This window comes from Phytophthora ramorum (genome assembly GCF_020800215.1).
Source record: "Phytophthora ramorum isolate Pr-102 chromosome Unknown Phyram_PR-102_s0006, whole genome shotgun sequence".
Taxonomy (NCBI): domain Eukaryota; phylum Oomycota; class Peronosporomycetes; order Peronosporales; family Peronosporaceae; genus Phytophthora; species Phytophthora ramorum.
The window spans coordinates 275,861-295,117 of NW_027150652.1; the positions used below are offsets into that span (position 1 = coordinate 275,861).

The 19,257-nt window shown below is 54.5% G+C and overlaps 9 protein-coding genes across 9 annotated transcripts; 5 read left to right on the top strand and 4 right to left on the bottom strand.

Annotated features, from left to right (window-relative positions):
• Positions 1 to 10: 10 nt before the first annotated feature.
• Positions 11 to 780, top strand: KRP23_6908 (Activator of 90 kDa heat shock protein ATPase-like protein 1; the record flags this gene model as incomplete). The annotated part of the gene is made up of 4 exons (XM_067892154.1): positions 11 to 91; positions 172 to 266; positions 330 to 465; positions 526 to 780. The coding sequence occupies 4 exons, from the start codon at positions 11 to 13 to the stop codon at positions 778 to 780; spliced, it is 567 nt and encodes a 188-aa protein (XP_067744062.1).
• A 79-nt stretch (positions 781 to 859) lies between these two features.
• Positions 860 to 5,818, bottom strand: KRP23_6909 (uncharacterized protein; the record flags this gene model as incomplete). The annotated part of the gene is made up of 5 exons (XM_067892155.1): positions 860 to 1,114; positions 1,186 to 1,269; positions 1,342 to 1,422; positions 1,505 to 4,993; positions 5,063 to 5,818. 5 exons carry the CDS (start codon positions 5,816 to 5,818, stop codon positions 860 to 862), a joined length of 4,665 nt encoding a protein of 1,554 aa, XP_067744063.1.
• Positions 5,819 to 6,132: 314 nt separating this feature from the next.
• On the bottom strand, positions 6,133 to 8,223 carry KRP23_6910 (Transketolase 1; the record flags this gene model as incomplete). The annotated part of the gene is made up of 1 exon (XM_067892156.1): positions 6,133 to 8,223. One exon carries the CDS (start codon positions 8,221 to 8,223, stop codon positions 6,133 to 6,135), a length of 2,091 nt encoding a protein of 696 aa, XP_067744064.1.
• An 840-nt stretch (positions 8,224 to 9,063) lies between these two features.
• On the top strand, positions 9,064 to 9,750 carry KRP23_6911 (EKC/KEOPS complex subunit Tprkb; the record flags this gene model as incomplete). The annotated part of the gene is made up of 3 exons (XM_067892157.1): positions 9,064 to 9,104; positions 9,176 to 9,278; positions 9,358 to 9,750. The coding sequence occupies 3 exons, from the start codon at positions 9,064 to 9,066 to the stop codon at positions 9,748 to 9,750; spliced, it is 537 nt and encodes a 178-aa protein (XP_067744065.1).
• A 102-nt stretch (positions 9,751 to 9,852) lies between these two features.
• KRP23_6912 (RNA polymerase II-associated protein 3) lies at positions 9,853 to 11,455 on the bottom strand (the record flags this gene model as incomplete). Its single annotated transcript, XM_067892158.1, has 2 exons — positions 9,853 to 11,073; positions 11,156 to 11,455. 2 exons carry the CDS (start codon positions 11,453 to 11,455, stop codon positions 9,853 to 9,855), a joined length of 1,521 nt encoding a protein of 506 aa, XP_067744066.1.
• A 137-nt stretch (positions 11,456 to 11,592) lies between these two features.
• KRP23_6913 (NudC domain-containing protein 1) lies at positions 11,593 to 13,254 on the top strand (the record flags this gene model as incomplete). The annotated part of the gene is made up of 1 exon (XM_067892159.1): positions 11,593 to 13,254. The coding sequence occupies one exon, from the start codon at positions 11,593 to 11,595 to the stop codon at positions 13,252 to 13,254; it is 1,662 nt and encodes a 553-aa protein (XP_067744067.1).
• A 188-nt stretch (positions 13,255 to 13,442) lies between these two features.
• Positions 13,443 to 15,119, top strand: KRP23_6914 (Mitochondrial inner membrane protein OXA1; the record flags this gene model as incomplete). Its single annotated transcript, XM_067892162.1, has 8 exons — positions 13,443 to 13,546; positions 13,642 to 13,758; positions 13,824 to 13,894; positions 13,983 to 14,015; positions 14,081 to 14,214; positions 14,294 to 14,473; positions 14,549 to 14,812; positions 14,895 to 15,119. The coding sequence occupies 8 exons, from the start codon at positions 13,443 to 13,445 to the stop codon at positions 15,117 to 15,119; spliced, it is 1,128 nt and encodes a 375-aa protein (XP_067744068.1).
• A 203-nt stretch (positions 15,120 to 15,322) lies between these two features.
• KRP23_6915 (Autophagy-related protein 17) lies at positions 15,323 to 16,815 on the bottom strand (the record flags this gene model as incomplete). The annotated part of the gene is made up of 9 exons (XM_067892163.1): positions 15,323 to 15,391; positions 15,473 to 15,589; positions 15,678 to 15,825; positions 15,890 to 15,969; positions 16,039 to 16,081; positions 16,149 to 16,289; positions 16,356 to 16,510; positions 16,584 to 16,670; positions 16,741 to 16,815. 9 exons carry the CDS (start codon positions 16,813 to 16,815, stop codon positions 15,323 to 15,325), a joined length of 915 nt encoding a protein of 304 aa, XP_067744069.1.
• Positions 16,816 to 17,188: 373 nt separating this feature from the next.
• On the top strand, positions 17,189 to 19,221 carry KRP23_6916 (E3 ubiquitin-protein ligase TOM1-like; the record flags this gene model as incomplete). Its single annotated transcript, XM_067892164.1, has 3 exons — positions 17,189 to 17,328; positions 17,399 to 17,437; positions 17,499 to 19,221. 3 exons carry the CDS (start codon positions 17,189 to 17,191, stop codon positions 19,219 to 19,221), a joined length of 1,902 nt encoding a protein of 633 aa, XP_067744070.1.
• Between the last annotated feature and the right edge of the window lie 36 nt (positions 19,222 to 19,257).

The following is a 19,257-nucleotide window of genomic DNA, read 5'->3' on the forward strand; positions in this document are numbered from 1 at the left end:
AGCAGATACGATGTCGAGCGGTGAGGAAGACGCCCCCAAGATGCACAGCGGGTACCACGGCTGGATGAAGACGATCCCCAAGACGTCGCAGGTGCGGGTGTAGTAGCATTAATTTACTGCTGAAATGGGGACTAAAATGCTGTTTTTGGTGCTGGAATTCCGCGGATTCAGGACTTCACCCCTGTGCGGATCGACCATTCGGCGGCGGTGACGGCTCCCGTGCATCGGAGCGACTCCAGCTCCGTGTGGAATGCGGCAGGCACTTGGTGCGCTGCGGAGTTACTGGTTGGTGTCGGCGGGGAAGGAGTTTTTCTAACTGGTGTCTGCAGGGAGGAGCGCGACAAGTCCGAGTGGGCTCGTGAGCGACTGAAACACCACATCCTCACGGCCTTCAGCTTCGAAGACGAGGCGCAGGGACTGTCCATCAAGGCCACGTCCATTGTGCGTTGTGACGGTGAAGCGAAGGTGAGTGGGTAAAAGTGTTTTGAAGAGGGGTTTGTGGCTGAGATTTCGTGCTTTGAGAAGATCGTCTTTAGTCGCGGCAAAAAGCGCTGCGGCTACGAACTGTCGGTCAAGTTCGCGTGGGAGGGCAGTGACGATGTATCGGGCCATGTGGAGCTGCAGGACTTTGACGACACGAGCGGCGACGACTATGAGGTGCTCGTCTCAACCAACGGTAGCAGCCAGCGCGAACTCGCCGCAAAGAAGGTGGTGAGTGACTGGGAGCCGGAGCTGCGCAAGATGCTCGCTATGTGGAAGCAGGAGCTGCTTCAGCAATAAATGAAATCAATACATTTGTGCAAACACGCACGTGTGCGCTGTTTACAATGACTAAATAGCCTTTACTACAGAATGTTGTCTATCTTTGAAGATGTGGAGACAGCGGCACCAGAGCCTCTTTTCGGATGCTGACAAGCGATTGCTCCATCAGATTCGACAAGTCTGTCATGGCGTTGGACGCTCGTCGGGATTGCGGATACATCATGCGGTACGACGCGTCCGAGTCCTCCTCCGTTCCGTGCGATGATGACGACATGCGCAGCGCTCCCTTCGTCGAACCCCCACCGCCAGCGTTCTTCATGGCCAGTTTGGCTTTCCGCTTCCACTTGCCTGCCTGTATGTTGAAGAGGTAATTCGCAGTCAGCAGGGCGTTGAATAAAACTGCGCAAAAGTACAAATTCTCACCGCTTCGCGAAGTTCATCCGTCTCCTTGTCAAGTTTTTGATGTACTTCCTTGAGTTCTTCTTCTGTTCGCTCTAACGCCATTCTCTGCAAAAAGTAGGAAGAACGTGGTGTCATCCATCAATGATGCAGAATAAAACATCGTGCGCACTATCTTACCAGCTCAACAAGCTCGTTCTTGGCATGGTTGGTGGCTCGCCGCTCTGCTTCGAGTACATCCCTCAATTGATTCGTCGCAGTCTGCCAAAACCCAATACACCGAGATTAGCGAGATTAGCGAGAGGGGAGAAAAGTTAGGCCTTCATAGTAACAATGACCGTACCTCATAATCCTGATCCGATTTCATAATTGATCGGTCGTGTCGCTGCTTCAACTGCTCGATGCGCACATCATACTCCGCACGAAGCTCTTGAAGCTCTTGCTCTTTCTTTTTTTGCAACGTTTGGCGGAGCAGATCCATCTCTCGCAGTAAGGTGTCCTTCTCAAAACGCAGCAAATTGTTGGCCTCTTGCCACTTCATCTTTTTCTCCAGCACCTCTTTTTTCTGCACTTCTTTTGCTGCAAGCTCCTGTCGAAGCGCTGACACCGTTTCCTCGTTCGCCTCCCGCTCTCTCCTGATAGTTCGGACAGAACGAAGATACCATGGAAGATGTCCGTCGTACTCACTATCACTAAGTACTGGCTCACTCCACAAAAACTTCAACGCCTTCTTTGCGGACTCCAATTCGGACACCAAAGGTGCACTGACGCCTTCCTTTGTGCTGACGGTCGCTTCAGCAATAGCGTTGTGAATCGCTTGAGCTTGGGATTCTTGGAGGCGTGCTGTTAGCTTACCCAATTCATCAGAGAACTGCCGACGCTCCCAAGCCGCTTGTTCGTCCCCAGCCCTCTCATGACTCTTTTCAGTAATAGCAGAGTCAGATCCACTCATTTTAGCAAGCGATGCGACGAATCCACGGTATTCTTCGCACATTGCTTTCCGTGTCTTCAATAAGGCACTCACGCGCTCCTTTTCCTGGGTCTCTTTGTGAATACCAGCCTGAGCAGCGGATAAGCGTTCCTCAAGGTGCGACTGCTCTACCAGCCGAAGCATCTGCTCCTCTTCAAGCTTCTGAATAGTTTGCTGTAAATCGGAGTTTAGGTCCAGTTGGGCAGTAAGCCGCGTCTCTAGCTCTTCTAATTCACGAACTTTTTTTCCCAAACGCTCCACAATCTGGTCATACTTGGACTGATCATTCACGCGTTGGCTGGACAACAATCCATCCATTTTCTTGTCTTTTTGAGCAATGCGCGTCTTCCACTCTTGTTTATCTTCTTTGGCTTTCCGTCTCCACACTGAGTCGGCTCCCTGAAGGAGATCATCCGTTCGTTTCTTCCACTCCACACCAGCCAAGGCGAGTTCCTTTTGCAAGTGTACCCAGCCAACATTCATTTCACTCGTAACACCCTTGCGTACTTCTTTCCAGTCGTGTACCAGTTGCTGCAGGCTCTGACGATAAGCACTCACGCATTTTTCACGCTCATTTTTGACTCGCTCAACAAGTTTTTCTGCCTTTAGCGCTCTCGTTTCAGCCGTGATGCGTTTTCCTCGTTCCTCTTCCACAGCTTCGTTTGCAGCGTTCACTCGACCATTCATGGATTCAGCGAGGTTCTTGTGCATACGTGACAAGTCGGCAAATTGTTTCCTGTGCTGAGTTATCTCAACTTTCTGCTGGTCCACCATAGCTTGCAAGGAATTCTTCGCAGCGGTCAATTCGTGCACAGACAACTCTAACTGACTGGCATTCGTTTCCTGTTCCAAGCGCCCCTGCTGTGACTCGTCGATTGTTTGTTGGAGTTTGCGCAAATGCGTGTCATACTGTGAGGACACGTTACGCAGCTCGCGTGTATTTGCCTCCTCTACGGCAGACATTTCCGCCTCAAAGTTTTCTTCTCGAACTTGAATGTGGTGTTCCAGCACTGCAATTCGGTCGAGCAGCTCCTTTTTCGATTGCTCACTTGATTCCACGGATGTGTCAAGAGAGTTTTCAAGACGAGCGGCTGCCTCAGTTAGGCGTCCAAGCTGTTCGCGAAGATTTTCGCTAACCTTGTGAGCATTATCAGCTGCAGCTTCACTTTCCTCTTTCTGCGCAACGGCGGTTTTGCACTGCTCCCCCAGTGATTGACACTTAGATTGCAAATCGCCCACAACATTCCGAAGTCTGCCGAGATTTTCGTTCGCCTCCTCCAGCCTCTGCACAAGCGTACGCTTTGTATCCTTGGATTCATCGTGCTCATTCTTCAGAGTGACAAATGCCTGACGCTCACTCAATAGCTGCTCCTCAATCCGCTTCTTTTCCGCTCTCGCCTCCTCCAGTGATACCTCCAGCTTTTGAATGCCCTTCCTCACATTCACCATTGCAGCCCGAAACTCGGATTCTTTTCGCTCCTGAAACTCTTGCATAAGCTTTTGCACTCTTTCTTCTGCACGCAAGGCAGCTTGAGCTTCTTTTGCTTGTATCTCAGCCGTATGCTGCGCAAGGGGAATACTGTCGTTGGTTTCCTCCTGCTCATGGCGTTCCCTTTCCGAAAATTTTCTACTGTGGCGACGGGTTGTAGGAGCTACTCTAACCACCGCATTACTCGTCGCTCGTTGATCTCCAACCTCGCCATCCTCGGCAGAGCCCATATTCAAAACGACAACACTTGGCGTAGTAGGTGCCGGAGGTGGGATTGCCGCCTTCTTCGCCTCTTCTTGCCTCCGGCGATCATCCCGTTTTTCTTTTTCTGCCAGCGCTTTTTCTCGTTCCAGAAGACGTCTCTCTCGCTCGTCAAATTCGTGCTGCATGCGCCTTTGGGAGAGTTGTAGCACTCGTTGCTCTTCTTTCCGTTCTTTTTCTCGAGCCGCATCTTCGGATCGGCGTCGACTTTCAAGCTCCTCGTCCTCCTTTTGAGCAAGCTTCGCCTTTTCCCACTTCACTGCTGCGGTATTAGCGGTTTCCAATGCCATTTGCCGAGCCTGAAGCAGTTCTGTCTGCTGGTTCTGCAATGCAGTATCGTACTTCTCCTTCAGCTCCTCGATCCTTGAATCCTGTTTAGCAACGAACTCATTCTGCCAACGTGTACGAGCCTCTAACTCCTTTTCTTGGGCCCCTTGTCGGTTTTGCCGGTTCATTGCGTCTTGAAGCGAAGAGATCTTCCGTTCGTATTTATCTCTCGCTTCTGCCAGCACATTTTGGAGAGTCATAACTTTTTCCTGTTCTTTTTCCAGTGCGTGCCGCCACTGGACAACTTCCTTCTCCAAGCCTCCAACTTTCTTCTCGTGCTGTAACTTGATATCTACTTGCTGGGCCTCCACCGCAGTCGCACGCTCTTCAAGGGATGCAATCTTTTTATCCGCCTTGATCAGTGCCTCTTGTCGAAATTTAACTTGATCCATTGCCCGTGCAATCTCACTTTGCTTGGTTTTGAGTGCATCTTGAGCTTGTCGGCCAACGGTATCCAGCTGGACCTGGAGTTGTTTTACCTGCTCGTCGCCCTTCAACACTAGCGCCGCTTTCTCTTGTGCCTGTTCATTCATGTACTGATCCACCTGCTCGCCGAACTCTTCATATCTCTTTTTAAGATCCTCATGGTTTTTTTCGGCGAGCACAGCCATTTGTTGTTGATGAGTCAGCTCGGACTCGAAGCGCGCCAATTTACTTGGGTAATCTTCACTCTGCAGTAGCTGTAGCGTCTGCCCTACTTCCCGGGTATTACTCTCCGAGATTGTCAGCAAGTGCTTCAAATGGAGCACCTCCTGTTCACTCGCCTGCTTCTCTAGCTCCAATTTCTGCAATCAACACAAATCAACAATCAACACGAGCCCCACCGCTTCATGAGCCTCCCAACGAGCACGTACATTTTTGGCCTCTTGCAAGCTCTTGACACTCCGTTCCAGCTCGCCACGAGCCTCTCGTGTCTCTTCACCTTCACGTTGCATCCTGTTCTTCAACATTTCATGCTCCTGTTGCAGCGTCTCCAGTGTCTGGACACTCTGCTTCAGCACGTCCACCTCCCTCCTCGCCGCATCTCGTTCTTCAATCACTGCACGGCCGCGCATCTTGAAATCCCCCTCCCTCCTCTTCTGTTCCTGTAATTCCTTCACCCTCACGTCCAGCTGATGGTGTAGCGCCTGGACATCCTGTTGCGCCAGTTTCCAATGCCGCTGCGCGTCGCTCTCTCGCTTCTGCACGACTCTTAGCTTCTGCTGCGCCTCCCGAAGATCGCTAGCCTGCCACGCGATCTGGTCGCTCATGGCCTTGACGTACCGCTCTCTCTCCCCGTAGAAGCACTCGTGGACGATCTCGCCCAGCCGTGCGCTCGCGTACTCATTGGTCAGCGCGTTCTCCTGCAGGCAGTGGATGGTGGCGTCTCCGTGCACCTGGCTCACGGCCTCCTGCACGCGATTGGCCAGAACTTCCAGGCGCTGCTCGTAGGCCAGTTGCAGCGACGCGTAGCGCAGCCGGAACTTCTTCTCGATGGAGCGCTTGAGTTCCCTGCGTGCCGAAGTTTTTTTGAGAATTTTCCTCGATTTTGGACGGATCTTGTGTCCCCTGGAGGACGTCAGAGAGCTCGAAACATCAGACGAGGAGCTGGAGGCGAGCTGCGGGTCCATGGTCTTTGTCTGTAGTGTCGCCATGCCGCTGGATTCGTTTCTAGAGCCCGAGGAAGGCCCATGCAGCGGAGCAGCTACAAGTTGCTCTCGTCGACGTTCAAATTTGAATTCTAATGGATATTTCCCTTGATTTTGATAGGTTGAAATGCTGGCTGCGTTTAGGCCAATAAGATGGAAATGTAATATGATTGGATTAAAAAGGGCACGGAGACGAGGCAGATGTTGAAGACGATGACAAGCTAGGATTCACATGTCAATACGGGTTGCTTCACTTCGTCCACTTCCTCACACTGCCAACAGCACGCTAAGGGTGCTTAGTGGTCCGTGGCCTTGAGCACACGAAGAGCCGGGCGGTCGAAAAGGCTCGGAGCCGAGCGACCGTCGTAGAACTTGACCAGCTTGCGGGCCTCGTCAGCGACGGTGTTCGGGTTGAAGCCGAAGTGCTCCTTCAGCTGGGCAATGGTGGCCGAAGCGCCGAAGCGGTCCAGGCCAAACTGCGTGTGCGAGTAGGTACCCCAGCCGAAGGTGGCAGCGGCCTCCACGCTCATGGCGGGGATGCCCTCACCCAGAACTTCCTTCTTGTACTCAATCGACTGCTCGTCGAACAGGTCGCGGCACGGCACCGACACGATGCGCACCTTGTAGTTGGTCAGCAGCTTGGCGGCGTCGATCGAGAGCGACACCTCCGAGCCGGAAGCAACCAGGACGAGATCCGGCTCACCCTCCAGCGACTCCACCTCGGCGCCGTTGGCAACGTTGGCGACGATGTAGGCGCCCTTGGCCACAACCTCGGCGGTCGAGTTGGCCAGGTTGGGCAGGCCCTGACGGGTCAGAGCGAGCACCGACGTCTTGTGCTGGTTCTCCACGGCGGCGATGTAGGCACCCACCGTCTCGTTACCGTCAGCGGGGCGGTACACGTACATGTTGGGCATGGCACGCAGCGAAGCGTTCATCTCAATCGGCTGGTGGGTCGGGCCGTCCTCACCCAGGAAGATCGAGTCGTGCGTGGCGATGTAGATCACACCGAAGCGCGACAGAGCGCTCACACGCACGCCACCCAGAGCGTACCCAATGAAGTTGTAGAAGGTAGCGCAGAACGGACGCACACCGCCGTGAGCGAACAGACCGTTCGAGATGGAAGCCATAGCGTGCTCACGCACACCGAAGCGGATGTAGCGGCCAATGGGGGTGTCCTTCTGGAAGTCGCCCGACATGGACAGGTGCGTCAGGTTGGACGGGGTCAGATCGGCCGAGCCGCCCACAATCTCGGGCAGAGCCGTGGCAACGGCGTTCAGGGCGATCTCCGAGTACTGGCGGGTGGCCTTGACGGCGTCCGCGGGCGTGTACTTGGGCATGTTCTTCTTCCAGTCAACAGGCAGCTTGCCCTCCATGCGGCGCGTGAACTCAGCAGCCTCCTTGGGGTATTTCTCCGAGTACTGGGCGAACAGGTCGTTCCAGTGCTTCTCGTTCTCGGCGCCCGAGACGGTCTTGTCGTAGAACTTCTTGACCTGCTCCGGGACGAAGAAGGACTCAGTTCCCTTGAGGCCGAACTTCTCCTTGGTGGCCGACAGGTCGTCGGGCTTGAGGGGGGCACCGTGCACAGAGTGGGTGTTCTCAAGCTTGGAACCGAGACCAATCGTCGTGTGGATCTTGATGAGCGACGGCTTGTCGGTCACGGACTTGGCCGTCTCGACGGCCTTGAGGATGGCGGCGTGGTCGTAGTTGCCGTCGTCCACAACCTGCACGTGCCAGTTGTAGGCCTCGTAGCGCTTCTGCACGTCCTCCGTGAACGAGATGTCGGTGCTGCCGTCAATGGTGATCTTGTTGTCGTCGTAGAGCACGATGAGCTTGCCCAGGCCCAGGTGACCAGCCAGCGACGAGGCCTCCGAAGAGACACCCTCCTGCAAGCAGCCGTCGCCGCAGATGACGTACGTGTGGTGGTCCACGATGTCGAGGCCGTCCTTGTTGAACTCGGCGGCCAAGTGCTTCTCGGCGATGGCGAGACCCACAGCATTGGTGATACCCTGGCCCAGCGGGCCCGTGGACACTTCCACGCCGGGAGTGCAGAAGTTCTCCGGGTGGCCAGGGGCCTTGGAGCCCCATTGACGGAACCTCTTGAGCTCGTCAATGGGCAGGTCGTAGCCCGTCAGGTGCAGCATCGAGTACTGCAGCGCGCAGGCGTGGCCGTTGGACAGCACGAAGCGGTCGCGGTTGCTCCACTTGGGGTTCTTCGGGTTGAACTTCATGGTCTTGCCGAAGAGCACGTGGGCCATGGGCGCGCAGCCCATGGGGGCGCCCGGGTGGCCCGACTTGCCGGCGCTCGGCTGGTCGGCCGACAGCATGCGGATCGTGTTGATGCACAGCTCCTCGCCGATGCGCGGCTTCTTGTCCACGTGGTCAGCCATAGCTACTTGAAGGGAGGAGGAGGTGAAGATTCGCTTGAGCCCCGCGGAGGAAATCCGGAAATGTCGTTGTTGGACCTCGCGATCCAAGCAACCGCGTCATGGCTGCTTTGCCCCCCCTGTCGAAATCGCTATGCCTTTCATTGGTTAATCGGACTTTCGACCAATGACAGAGCCGTCCGGCACGTAAACGAGATGGGACAGCTTGTGCAGGGCAAGAGCGTTGCGACACCGACCGCGAGATGATGCAATGCGCCCGACCCCAGGCCGGCCACGTCGCGATCGAGGCCAGGGCATCGCATTGTTGACCATGTTGCGAATCGATCCGCGGGACAAGTGTATACACTCGCTTTTCCTCGCCACGTCACAATGGAAGTTGAGGAGATCGCGAGATTCGTCCCTTAGCGCTGAAAGATACTTCTACACGTTGTCGCCGTTTGCCGATGCAAACCGAGTTGTCCACGTGAGCATGGCCGTCACGTGATACGTAGCTGCGGGTGCTTACTATTGTAGCGGTCCCCGCACTGGTTTTGGTAGATGTACAGTGAACAAGTAGCAAATCGAAGTACTAGAGCGACACAGCCCCGGCCTCGACGCTTTCTGGCAATTGGCAATACATGAACATGTATCTACAGCGACATCGGATAACCCCCACCATGTTGATACGCGATCTTGCCTTGCCACGTCGAATCGACGGTCGATTGAAGCCACAAAGTCAACATGAGCAAGCAAACCGCTAATATGTAGTGTGTAGAACACAACGTTCATGTGCAGGTACACCATACGTGCGCTGACATAGCATCGCTGCCAGTCGACATCAGCGAGAGCCGAGCTGCCTGCACGATGACGCTCGAGAAGCACACCTACGCGCTGTTCGGCGACCGGTGAGGCTGCCGCACTTCGACACTCGCACAGCACAATCCGGTTAACTCGAATCTCTGCGCTGATGCTGCAGGACGCTCCACGTGGGCTACTACACGGACGTGAAGAACAGCCCGGCGCTGCGTCAAGGCCTGCTGGACAAGAAGTTCGACGTCGCGCTGCTCAATGCTCAGCTGGTACGAATACACACTGGCATCACTGGCATTTGTCACTGGAAGGATCATACGCAGTGATTTAACCGTGTGTTTCGGCCAGATCGTCGGCCCGTTCCAGCTGCATGCGGCTGCCTCGCGAGCGCTGCTCTGCGACGCGTCCGGCCGCCTGACCACGCGCAGCTTGCACGCCGAGCTGGTCTTCAACATGGCCGGATCGAGGAACGTGTCCGAGTCGTTTAAGCGGTTTGGAGTCAACGATGACACGTCGTCGCTCGTGGTGTGTGTGTTCGACGCGGACGAGGCGGCCCTGAAAGAAGTGGAGACACTGGTGGAAGGCATGCAGCTGCCGTTCGAGGAGCTGGGATCGCACTTGACGGACGGAGACATGAAGCTCATCAAGAAATTCTACAAGATCTCCGAGCAGGAGCTCACCCAGTCGTCGTTGGTGGACGCCGCCACGTGCAGAATAGCGACTAAGAGCTGCAGCAAGTAAGGCGAGTTGCAATGGAGGGTAGAATGCCTCTTTATCAATGCTGCGATGTAGCAAAGCAATCTCGTGTTTGTTAAGCTGCAGTGGTGTATCACTACGCTGGTGTCAGGGCAGCTCGTACAGCTTCATGAGATCATCCACTTCGCGCTGTTGGGCCTCGTCGCCATCCTTGACCTGTTCTTGCAAGTTTGAAATCACCCAAATCATATCCTCCTTCTCGCTGTCTGACAAAAGCATGACCGTCATGTTGAACCGCGTAACTTTCGCAAGCTCGCTCGCATGTGCAAGCGCAAACGAGAAACTGTCATTTGACACGGCCGAGTCCGCGTCCGATAGAGCCAACACAGCATAACGAAGGACCTGAAAGATCTCACACAGCACATCTGACTCCATCCCAGTCTTGAAGACCGAACGGAGGGTAGTCGGGTTGATCATGCGTAGGTAGTCGGCGCGTAAGCTGAGCAGACGGATTTTGTGTTCGGCATCTCCACGCAAGGCAAGTGTCTTCCATACTCGACCGAATTCGTACGAAGTGGCCGGTGCCTTCTTCGGGAGCTTGGGCAGAATGGCCAACATCCTCTTCTTTTTGCTTTCAGGCGTTGTCTGTACAGACGTTGTGGTTGAAGATGGTGGAGATGCCGAAGCCAAGCCTGATTCCTGGAGTGGAGAAGGCTGCTGTTTCGTGTCAGTAAAGTCCGCGGATAGATTCACCTGCTGGTGCGAACCAAGGTTTTCCTTGTCCTCGAGCGCTTCACTGCCTACCTCTGGCTTGACCAGAGAACTCTCACCAACTACTTCAATGGAAAACTGCGTGCGCTTTGGAGAACGTTTGATAGCGGTTCGAATGAGGTCCCGCGTCGACTGAAGCTGCGTCTGAATCTGACGGCTCTTCGGATCCAACATTGCAGCGCGGTGAAAATCAAGCAACGCGAGTCGGTGCTTTCCTAACGAGTTGCGGGCAGTACCTCGACGTGAGAACGACTTGACGTGGGTCGGGTTGGCCTTCAACGCCAGCGTGCAGTCGTCTTCAGCGTTAGCAAACTCGCGATTCTTCAGGTACGCCATCGCTCGGTTTGACAGCACCACCGCGTTCTGCGGGTTGTAGCCTAGACAGCGCGTGTAGCTCTTGACAGCAGCCACATAGTCACCACGCTTGTAGTGCGCATTGCCCTCTTCCTTCTCCAACTCCTCCCGGCTTTTCGTTGTTGCCGAAGACGCAGCAGATTGGGCCATCACAACCACCCGACGTGGGACTGACGACGCTGGTGAATCTTCAAATATTGGCACTGCAGAACCCCCTCCATCCGCTTCTCTCAACGCTGCGTCCTGCACAACAATCATTGCACATATCCCCAGAAACTCAGCGTCGCCAATTCAATCGTCACCAACAGCAAAAGACGCAGCCTACCACATCGAATTTCTCCCACCGCTTGTATCCTTTGTCATAGGTATGTGCACCAGGTTGTTTCCCATCAGTAGCATCTCCTTCTCCACTCGATTCGCTGTTATTGCCAACACCAACGACTGTCGCCGTTCGTGGCGGTGGGGTTGCATCCAAACTCTTGGTAGTCCTCGCCGCTCGCTTCCGCGCCGAGTCTTCCTTGTCGATACTCTTCTCCCATGCGTACAGGTCCGAGAAGTAGTCCTGCAGCTGCGACGCGTTCGAGCGGATCTGGTGCTGCACTGCCACAACCGACGGCTCCGTCATCGCTGCTCGAATCCACAAGTGCATCAAGCGCCGCCGACTGTTCCTGTCACACTTTATGCGTATCCTCCAGCATATTACAGAGGCTATATGGTTACACAAGACCTGTAAACGTTGATTCGATAGACTCCCATTTGACGATGGCGATGGAGGTGGACCGCGCGCTGATCGACAAGGACTTCGACAGCTACGTGCTGGCTAGTGATGGGATCGATAAGCGCGCTATTGCTCTGCCAGTACCGGCTTTGACGCCGCTGGACGCGAGCCTGAGCATGCGCAAGGCGCAATGGGAGTCGCGTGTGCACCACAACGCGCTGGCCTCCGATCCGTTCCTGAGCAAGAGCTTCGGTGCCAGCGTCGCGTACTTCGTGGATGCAGAGTACCAACTTATGCAGGTCGTGGATCGTAAGGCGGACGGCGTGAAGCTCGAGAAAGTTTATACTTTCCCGATATTGACGGCTAGACAGGAGAATGTGACGGTGCAGGTGGCAGGCAAAGGATTGCTGGCGTACTGCGATGGCCACGGAACGCTGCACTTTTTGAAGGCGGAGAGCGACGAAGAGGGGCCCAAATGGAGTGTGGTGTACGAGTGTGCGCCATGGGGCGTTGTGTCACTGTTGCTACTGGGAGCTTTCTACGATGAGCAGAACCAGCACATTCACGTTGTGGTGGCGGAGCCGTTGACGGGGAACGAAGCTGACGGGGCCTTCCGACTTTCGATGGTTGGTGTGCTTGCAGCTACTACTTCTAGAGGTGGGATGGAGATTGACAGCGGAGCTGTCGGACTGGAGCATACGACGACGGGGATAGCCGTCGTGTCGGAGTTGCCGACGTATGTCTCTTTCAGTGGCCCTGAAGTGGTTCTGCTCGTCGAAGGAACGCACCAATTGCTACTGGAGCTGATTGCACAAAAGAAGGTGCAGACTTTGGTTAAGGGGGATCATGGGGCGGCTGGCAAGTCGTCGCCCCACAAACGTCCTCACGGCGAAGACGATCTGGACGATGATGAAATGGCCGCTCTGCTTTCCAAGCTCCCGCGAGCTGGAATTGGTTTCCACGGAGAAATTGCAAAGCCTAAGGATCCTAGTGAATTAGCCTCGCTCGACTTCAATACTCCGTTGAGTGAGCGGTTCCGCAAGTCGAGCACCCCGTTCAGCTCTGTAGATGTGCCTCTCCATGGCGCGCCTGACATCTCGACTCGCTACCGCAAGGAGAGTATTGGCAGCAATCACGACCGACCACTCGAAGTTCCCACGGCAGAGTCCATTCTAAGTGGTTTTGAAGAGTGTGATAACGGAGACCCGAATGCCAAGGCGGCACTGCTGTTGGTGAATTTCGAGCAGAAGGTGGTGCAGGAGCAGCTCGACATTGACTGCTTGAATTTCCAATTTTTGTGCCCAAGCGCTCGTGTGAACGGCTCCAGCGACTTCAAGTCCACTTTACTTTTCCGAAATGACGTGCATGGGCTGATCTACGAGTTGAATGTCGAATTGGCTCGACTGTCCTTGCGGCACGCGTCCACGCTGCCAGCGTTCGGCTTTGTCCAGGCGTCCAAGCAGGATAAGAAGTTCATGTCTTTTCACCCGTCAGGATCGTTTGCGTGTATTGGTGAGCTCGAGCGGCGAGTGTTTATATACCAGTGCATTAGCTCTGAGGAGGAATGCAAGTCGCACACGCGCAAGCAGCACGTGATGGAGCTCGGTGACCAGCAGCTTCTGGGACTGCAGATCGTCGATGACGACACCATCCTCGTACTCACTTCGACCCAAGTTTATTCGCTTCAGTTGCACGTACAATGCTGATTGATACCTTGGTGTCAAATGACTTCCAGAGGTAGTGGAAGCGTTAATAATGCGAGAATAAAAGCAACATGGAGGAACCACTTCAACACGTTGCACCATCGGAATATATTTTGATCCAATCAAAAATCGTCTTCGGTCAATCCTGATGCTGTGTCAGTCACGCGAGGGAGCCTACTGACGCGCAAGTGATGTCATCCACAAAAGCAGACAACCGCTCGTTCGAAGAGATGGTGCTCCCGATGCGACGCCTGCAGCCGGCCGCGATGGCCATGGCGCGCTCCACCACCCGCAGGTGCGTGCACCAATCACACCCCTGCTTCTCTTCAATGTACCCATTGCATCACCATATCCACTCTAATTGCCATCTACATGCTTGCGTATCATCAGTGGACCTCGCGTCGGACGCGCGCTGCGCTTCGAACACGCGGCCCAGCTGGGTGCTGTGCAGCTTATCCCGACGCACAGCTTCAGCGGTAGGTCGTTCTCCTCCACGCCAGCCACGGGGTACGAAGCGCTCGCAGGTGCATTGATGTTGGCTAGGTGAGACTCACTGTTGTTTTGCATTGCAGACTGTTTAACGACGACCAGATCGTTGCTGCGTCCCCTTTGGAGGCGGCGGAACAGGCGCTGGAAGTTTCCAGTACGATGCTGCTATACTCTCCTGAGTTTGATTGATGTGCAGGTGATGTCTGACGCTTTTTTGGCTGTTGTCTGTTTGCTGGCTACAGGTTCAATTGACTACGCGTCCGTTTCCGACCTTGGTTAGTGAATGTTATGGTAGTGCAATTGCAGACGGCTGGATGCTGACTTTGTGTTTGTTTTGCAGGTTACTCTCTGTCGGACATTGCCATCCGCTCGCTCGATGTGATCCACGCAACGACGGGGTTGCCATGGTGGGCCACTATCATCGCCACGACGGTTGCCGTCCGCACTGCTTTCTTCCCAATCACGGTCGTTTCGGTACGTGTCTGGGTGGGAACGAGATGAATTTATTGCAATTTTCAAATGCGTATTATGGTTTGCACTCGCGGTTCATTAGATGAGAAATGCGGCCAAGATGAAATTATTCCAGCCGGACATGGAGAAGCTACGTGACGAGATGGACGCGAACCCGACGCGTGACGAAAAATCTACGAGGGAGTTCCAGACGAAGTACAAGGCGTTGATGAAGAAGCACGGCGTGAACCCGTTCAAGAGCATGCTCACGCCACTGGCACAGGTACGACACAATCACCAGTATCCTGGCCTTTGATCCCCGGAGTCTGTGCTGATAGCCGTGCGTGTGGGTGTGCAGATCCCGGTATTCCTTGGATTCTTCTGGGGTCTCCAGGACATATCTAAGTACTTCCCTGAATACGCCCACGAGGGTATCGGCTGGGTCACGGACCTGTCTGCTTCTGACCCGACGATGGCGCTGCCCATAATTTCCTCTGCTTTGATGGTCGCATCTGTGGAGCTCGGTGGAGAGGCCATGGGTGATGAGATGAAGGGCAAGATGAAATTCGGCATGCGTTGCTTTGCGCTCATGATGATCCCGCTCACTATGAACTTCCAATCGGTATGACGGCACATGACTGCTTTCATCATTTAGCGTATGTCTTCTGACCTCCAATTTGCTGTGCCATCGTTTGTACAAATAGGGCATCTTTGTGTACTGGGTGTCGTCGAACATGTACACCTTGGTGCAGACAGCGTTGATGCGGCTCAACTTTGTGAAACGCGCGCTCAAGATTCCAGTGTCGGAGGTGCAGCGCCTGGAGGCATCCAGTATCACGACCCAGACGCCTTTCGAGGCTGCAGTGTCTCGTGCGAAGGAGGGCACTGTTGTGAAGACGCACATGTACAAGCCGAGCAAGAAGAACTAGACCCACCCATTTTTTGTTCTAAGGTGGACAAGCAAGGATGAGCAGTGGAGGTAGATTACATTCGTAGTTAATGCGGGCTATTCGTGAGCGGGTGATGCCTCTACTGCCTCAGTAGAGAAGAGTGCATACACCTAACTTGTCCCGAACGAAATGAAAGCATTGCATGCGTATTGGAATAGATCCCAGCTACCGGCTGCATCGCTTTACTGCGCATTTTCTACAGCGTTGCCTTCGTTTGGCTCTTGGACGATGCTGCACTTGTCCGGCAAGTTCTTTTCTCAGCAAGCACATCGTGTTAATCATTTGTATTACAGTAGTAGTGACCTAGGCGAAGATCTCTATCACACTCGTACCTGAATCTCGGGGCAAAGAGTGGAAGGCAAGAAGCGTGCGTGGTCCTCACAGAATGCGCTTCGCATATTGATCTCTTCTTGCTCTAGGAGAGCAAGTTTAGTCCTTGTATCTTCAATCTGTGAATCATCACAACCCATACACCACGCGGTCATTCTTGAGTTCGCATCGGTTAGTAACATGGCAACACGGGAAGATGTTACTTACAAATTGGCGAACTTTCGAGTCATACTGCTTGCGCCGAAGCAGTTCGGCTCCAACAGACTGGTAAGATGCTAGGAATTGGAGATAGAAGTCCCGAAGGCTTCGCAGCTCATCAAACAGAAGCTGTACATCGCCAAAAACCACCTCGTAGCTAGGTAGGCAGATCAGCTTTCGATGAAACAAGTCCTATGCATGAATCACGAAACTAAACGTACTGAGGATAGATATCGTTGATCGTGGTGAAGTATTGCAGCAAGAATCGATCACACTGCTCCATGTCGACGAAGAAGTTCACCTGCCAATGCAAGAAAACGCACAAGAGTGTAAGCAGCTCGTACGCTTGTAGCCATCTCCCAATACGCACTGCTGCTTCATAGATCTCTTCGATTGGCTTGCATTCGTCGTCACTACACGAAATAGAGACACAGCCTTAGCTCACGATCCAGAGCTGCGGTTACGCGAAAACCACCATACGCGATTGACGCGAGGTCTCGATGGTCTCCAACAAGCGCGTCAACATCGCTCGCGTGAACTTTGTCGAACATCCGGAAGAACTCGTAGATGGCTGTGATTCTCGTAATAGCGTGCTGATGCGCTGCTAGCAGCTCTTCCACTCTGCAATAGGCCAACGTTAGTCCCCAACGAAATCGACAAGCTTAGCTAGAACAGCCATAAACCCACTCCTTCGTCTGCTCCAGCGCGTCCTGCTGCAGCGATTGAACCGTTTCAGAGTCGACGAAGTCGAACAGCGTTTTGCCCCGTTCCCCGCCCACCATATTCGGGTCCACTGAGCTGCTTTGAAGCTGTCCAAACACGCGGTTCATCTCGTGCAGGAGCTGGTCCGATCCAGCAAGTTAACACGTCAATTTTAGTTTCAAAAGCTGGTGCGATCAGTTGCAGCAACCGCACCGGCGTCTGCGCAAAGACCGAGGCCTGCGCGATCTCCTGCGCGCTGTGGAGTTTCACGCGCGAGGCTTCCAGCATTTTGCCCAGCACCTGCAGACAATCGGCAACCGTGAGCCTACAGCTTTAGGAGGTTATATGCAGATGAAAAACGGCGTCGCGCCTGGCATTTCTCCGAGATAGTCTTGGCCACCTCGCGCGTCGCGACGGCGAAGTACTCGGCAGCGCGGACTCCCATGCTGTGGGGATTGACGATCTGAGCCGTTTTGACAGGTGTCTGATAATCTGATAACGTCTGATACCTGCGACACGCGCGTGATTATTCTGCCTACGCCACGTTGAACTACGCTGCTATTGGGCCAAAATAAGAATCTTGTGGAAACTGAACAATACGGAACACTAACTATTATATATATTTGTGTAATATCGAATATCAGAGACGTGAAAACAAGTACAGATATCCACATATACAACAATTTACATGGAAAGGAAACAACTATAGTCAGATCACCCATTTACGCGGGGAGCGAAGAAATCCACCACGATCAGCCATCGCCGCAATCACCACCATCAACGACCTCCGAGACGCTCCATTGTATGCTGTGACCATCATGGACGGCGGCGTGCTGGCGCTCCTGGTGAACGTGAGCTTCGTGGCCGTGCTGGCCATCGCGTTCTTCGTCATGCGGCGCAAGCTCGTGCGCGTGCACACGCGCCGGCTGCGCGAGCTGGCGGCCCCGCTGCTCGGCAAGTACGTTCCCCTCGCTTTTTAGCCACCTTTTAGCCCTCGAAACTGACGATTTGCGCGCAATTTACTGCAGCCCGGCGATTAATGACCACCGGCTAGACACTGCCACAAGGTAGGGCGGAAGAAGGGGAACCTGCTCGCTGGACGGAGACTGATACTGATGCTTGCTGTAGGGAGGCCGAGAAGGGCTTCGAGGTGTGCGGCGTGTGCGAGTTCGAGAACTTCAAGGACGCGCTCTTCTGCTCGATCTGCGGTCAGCGTATGCACACGGGCGAGGGTGCTGATTCCAGCGGCAAAAACAGGAGGAAACGCAGGAGGAAGGAGAAAAAGGAGCGGAAGGCCACGGAGGCGCTGCCTCGCCACTTGACGGAGCGGCAGCTCCGAGCGAGGAAGCGCAAGGAATGGACGCGGAAATTGGACGTGGAGGGCAATATGTTCTGGTTCCGCGTGAAAGAAGGCAGTGGACCCATGACTCCTGCGAGGGTTGGTAAGGTGATCCGGTTTGTGAAGCCCAACGAAAACGCCAAGATGCCAGGACAGGTGAAGGGCCCAGAGGCCACGCTCAGCGAGGTAGCAGTCGTGGAACCTGCCAAAGCGAAAGTGTTCGCGGAGGTGGCGGACATGGATATTATCCCGGCCACCAAGTGGGACGCCGCGGCTCGCGCGACCGGAGAAGTGCTGGAGGACGACACGCAGGCGGGTGTGGAGCGTCGTCGCGAGATGCTGGAGCTGGCGGAGAAGGATTTCCCGTCAAAATATGCGTACTTTGTCAAGAGCACGGCGTCTCTACTGGTCCCACCCGAAGTGGAGTTCCTCAAGCTCTCCATTCACCGAGACTACATGTTTGAGGAATCCATGGAGCACTTGGGATGCATAGAGGAGAAGTATATTCGATCCGCTATGCGCATCAACTTCCTCGAAGAGAGCGGCGTGGACGCTGGTGGACTGCATCGCGAGTGGTTCATGATGCTTACTGAGATGCTCACAGACCCGAGGGCGGGGCTCTTCAAGGCCACCAATGGGGAAGATCGAGCCTTCTTCCTGAATTCGAATTCCCGCTACGAAAATGGCGAGGAACATCTTATCTACTATTACGCGGCAGGGCGGCTTCTAGGCCGCGCTCTGCTGGAGGGCACGGTGTTGAATTTCCATTTGTGCGTTCCGCTGTTGAAGCTCATTCTCGGCACGCCGTTGTGCTTGGACGACCTAAAGTATTTTGACCCGGACGTGTTCAAGAGCATGTCTTGGATGCTGGAGAACGACGGCGTGGAGGCGCTGGACTTGGACTTTAGCGTACTGGAGCCCGTTGGCGATCGCACCATGACGGTCGACCTCATTCCAAATGGACGCAACATCGAAGTGACTGACGCCAACAAGCACGAGTATCTGGAGCGCAAATTCGAGCATTTGCTGCTTCGAAGCGTTGCTGATCAACTGTACGTGTTCCTCAAGGGCATCTACGAGGTGATCCCGCAGCAGCTGCTACTGCTGTTTGACTACGAGGAGCTGGATTATCTTATGTGTGGCTCACCCGAGATCGACGTGAACGACTGGGAGAAGAACACGTCGGTGGCCGAGAGCGTCGCGCGCTCTCCGGTGCTATTGTGGTTCTGGGAGATCGTGCGCGAAATGCCGAACGAGTACCGCCGGCGTTTGTTGCAGTTCACGACAGGATGCTCGCGCGTGCCGCTCGTGGGCTTCAAGGGACTGACCAGCTACGACGGGAAGGTGTGTCTGTTCACGATCCGGGGTATCGTCGGCGCGCCTGACGAGTTCGTGCGCAGCTACGCGTGTTTCAACCGGCTGGACCTGCCGTTGGGCATCTCGCGGACCGAGCTCAAGCGCATGCTGTACGCTGTGCTGGACACAGAGCTCTATGGATTCACTACGGACTAGTCGTCGGCTGGCGCGAGGTGAGATGCTGGAAATTCT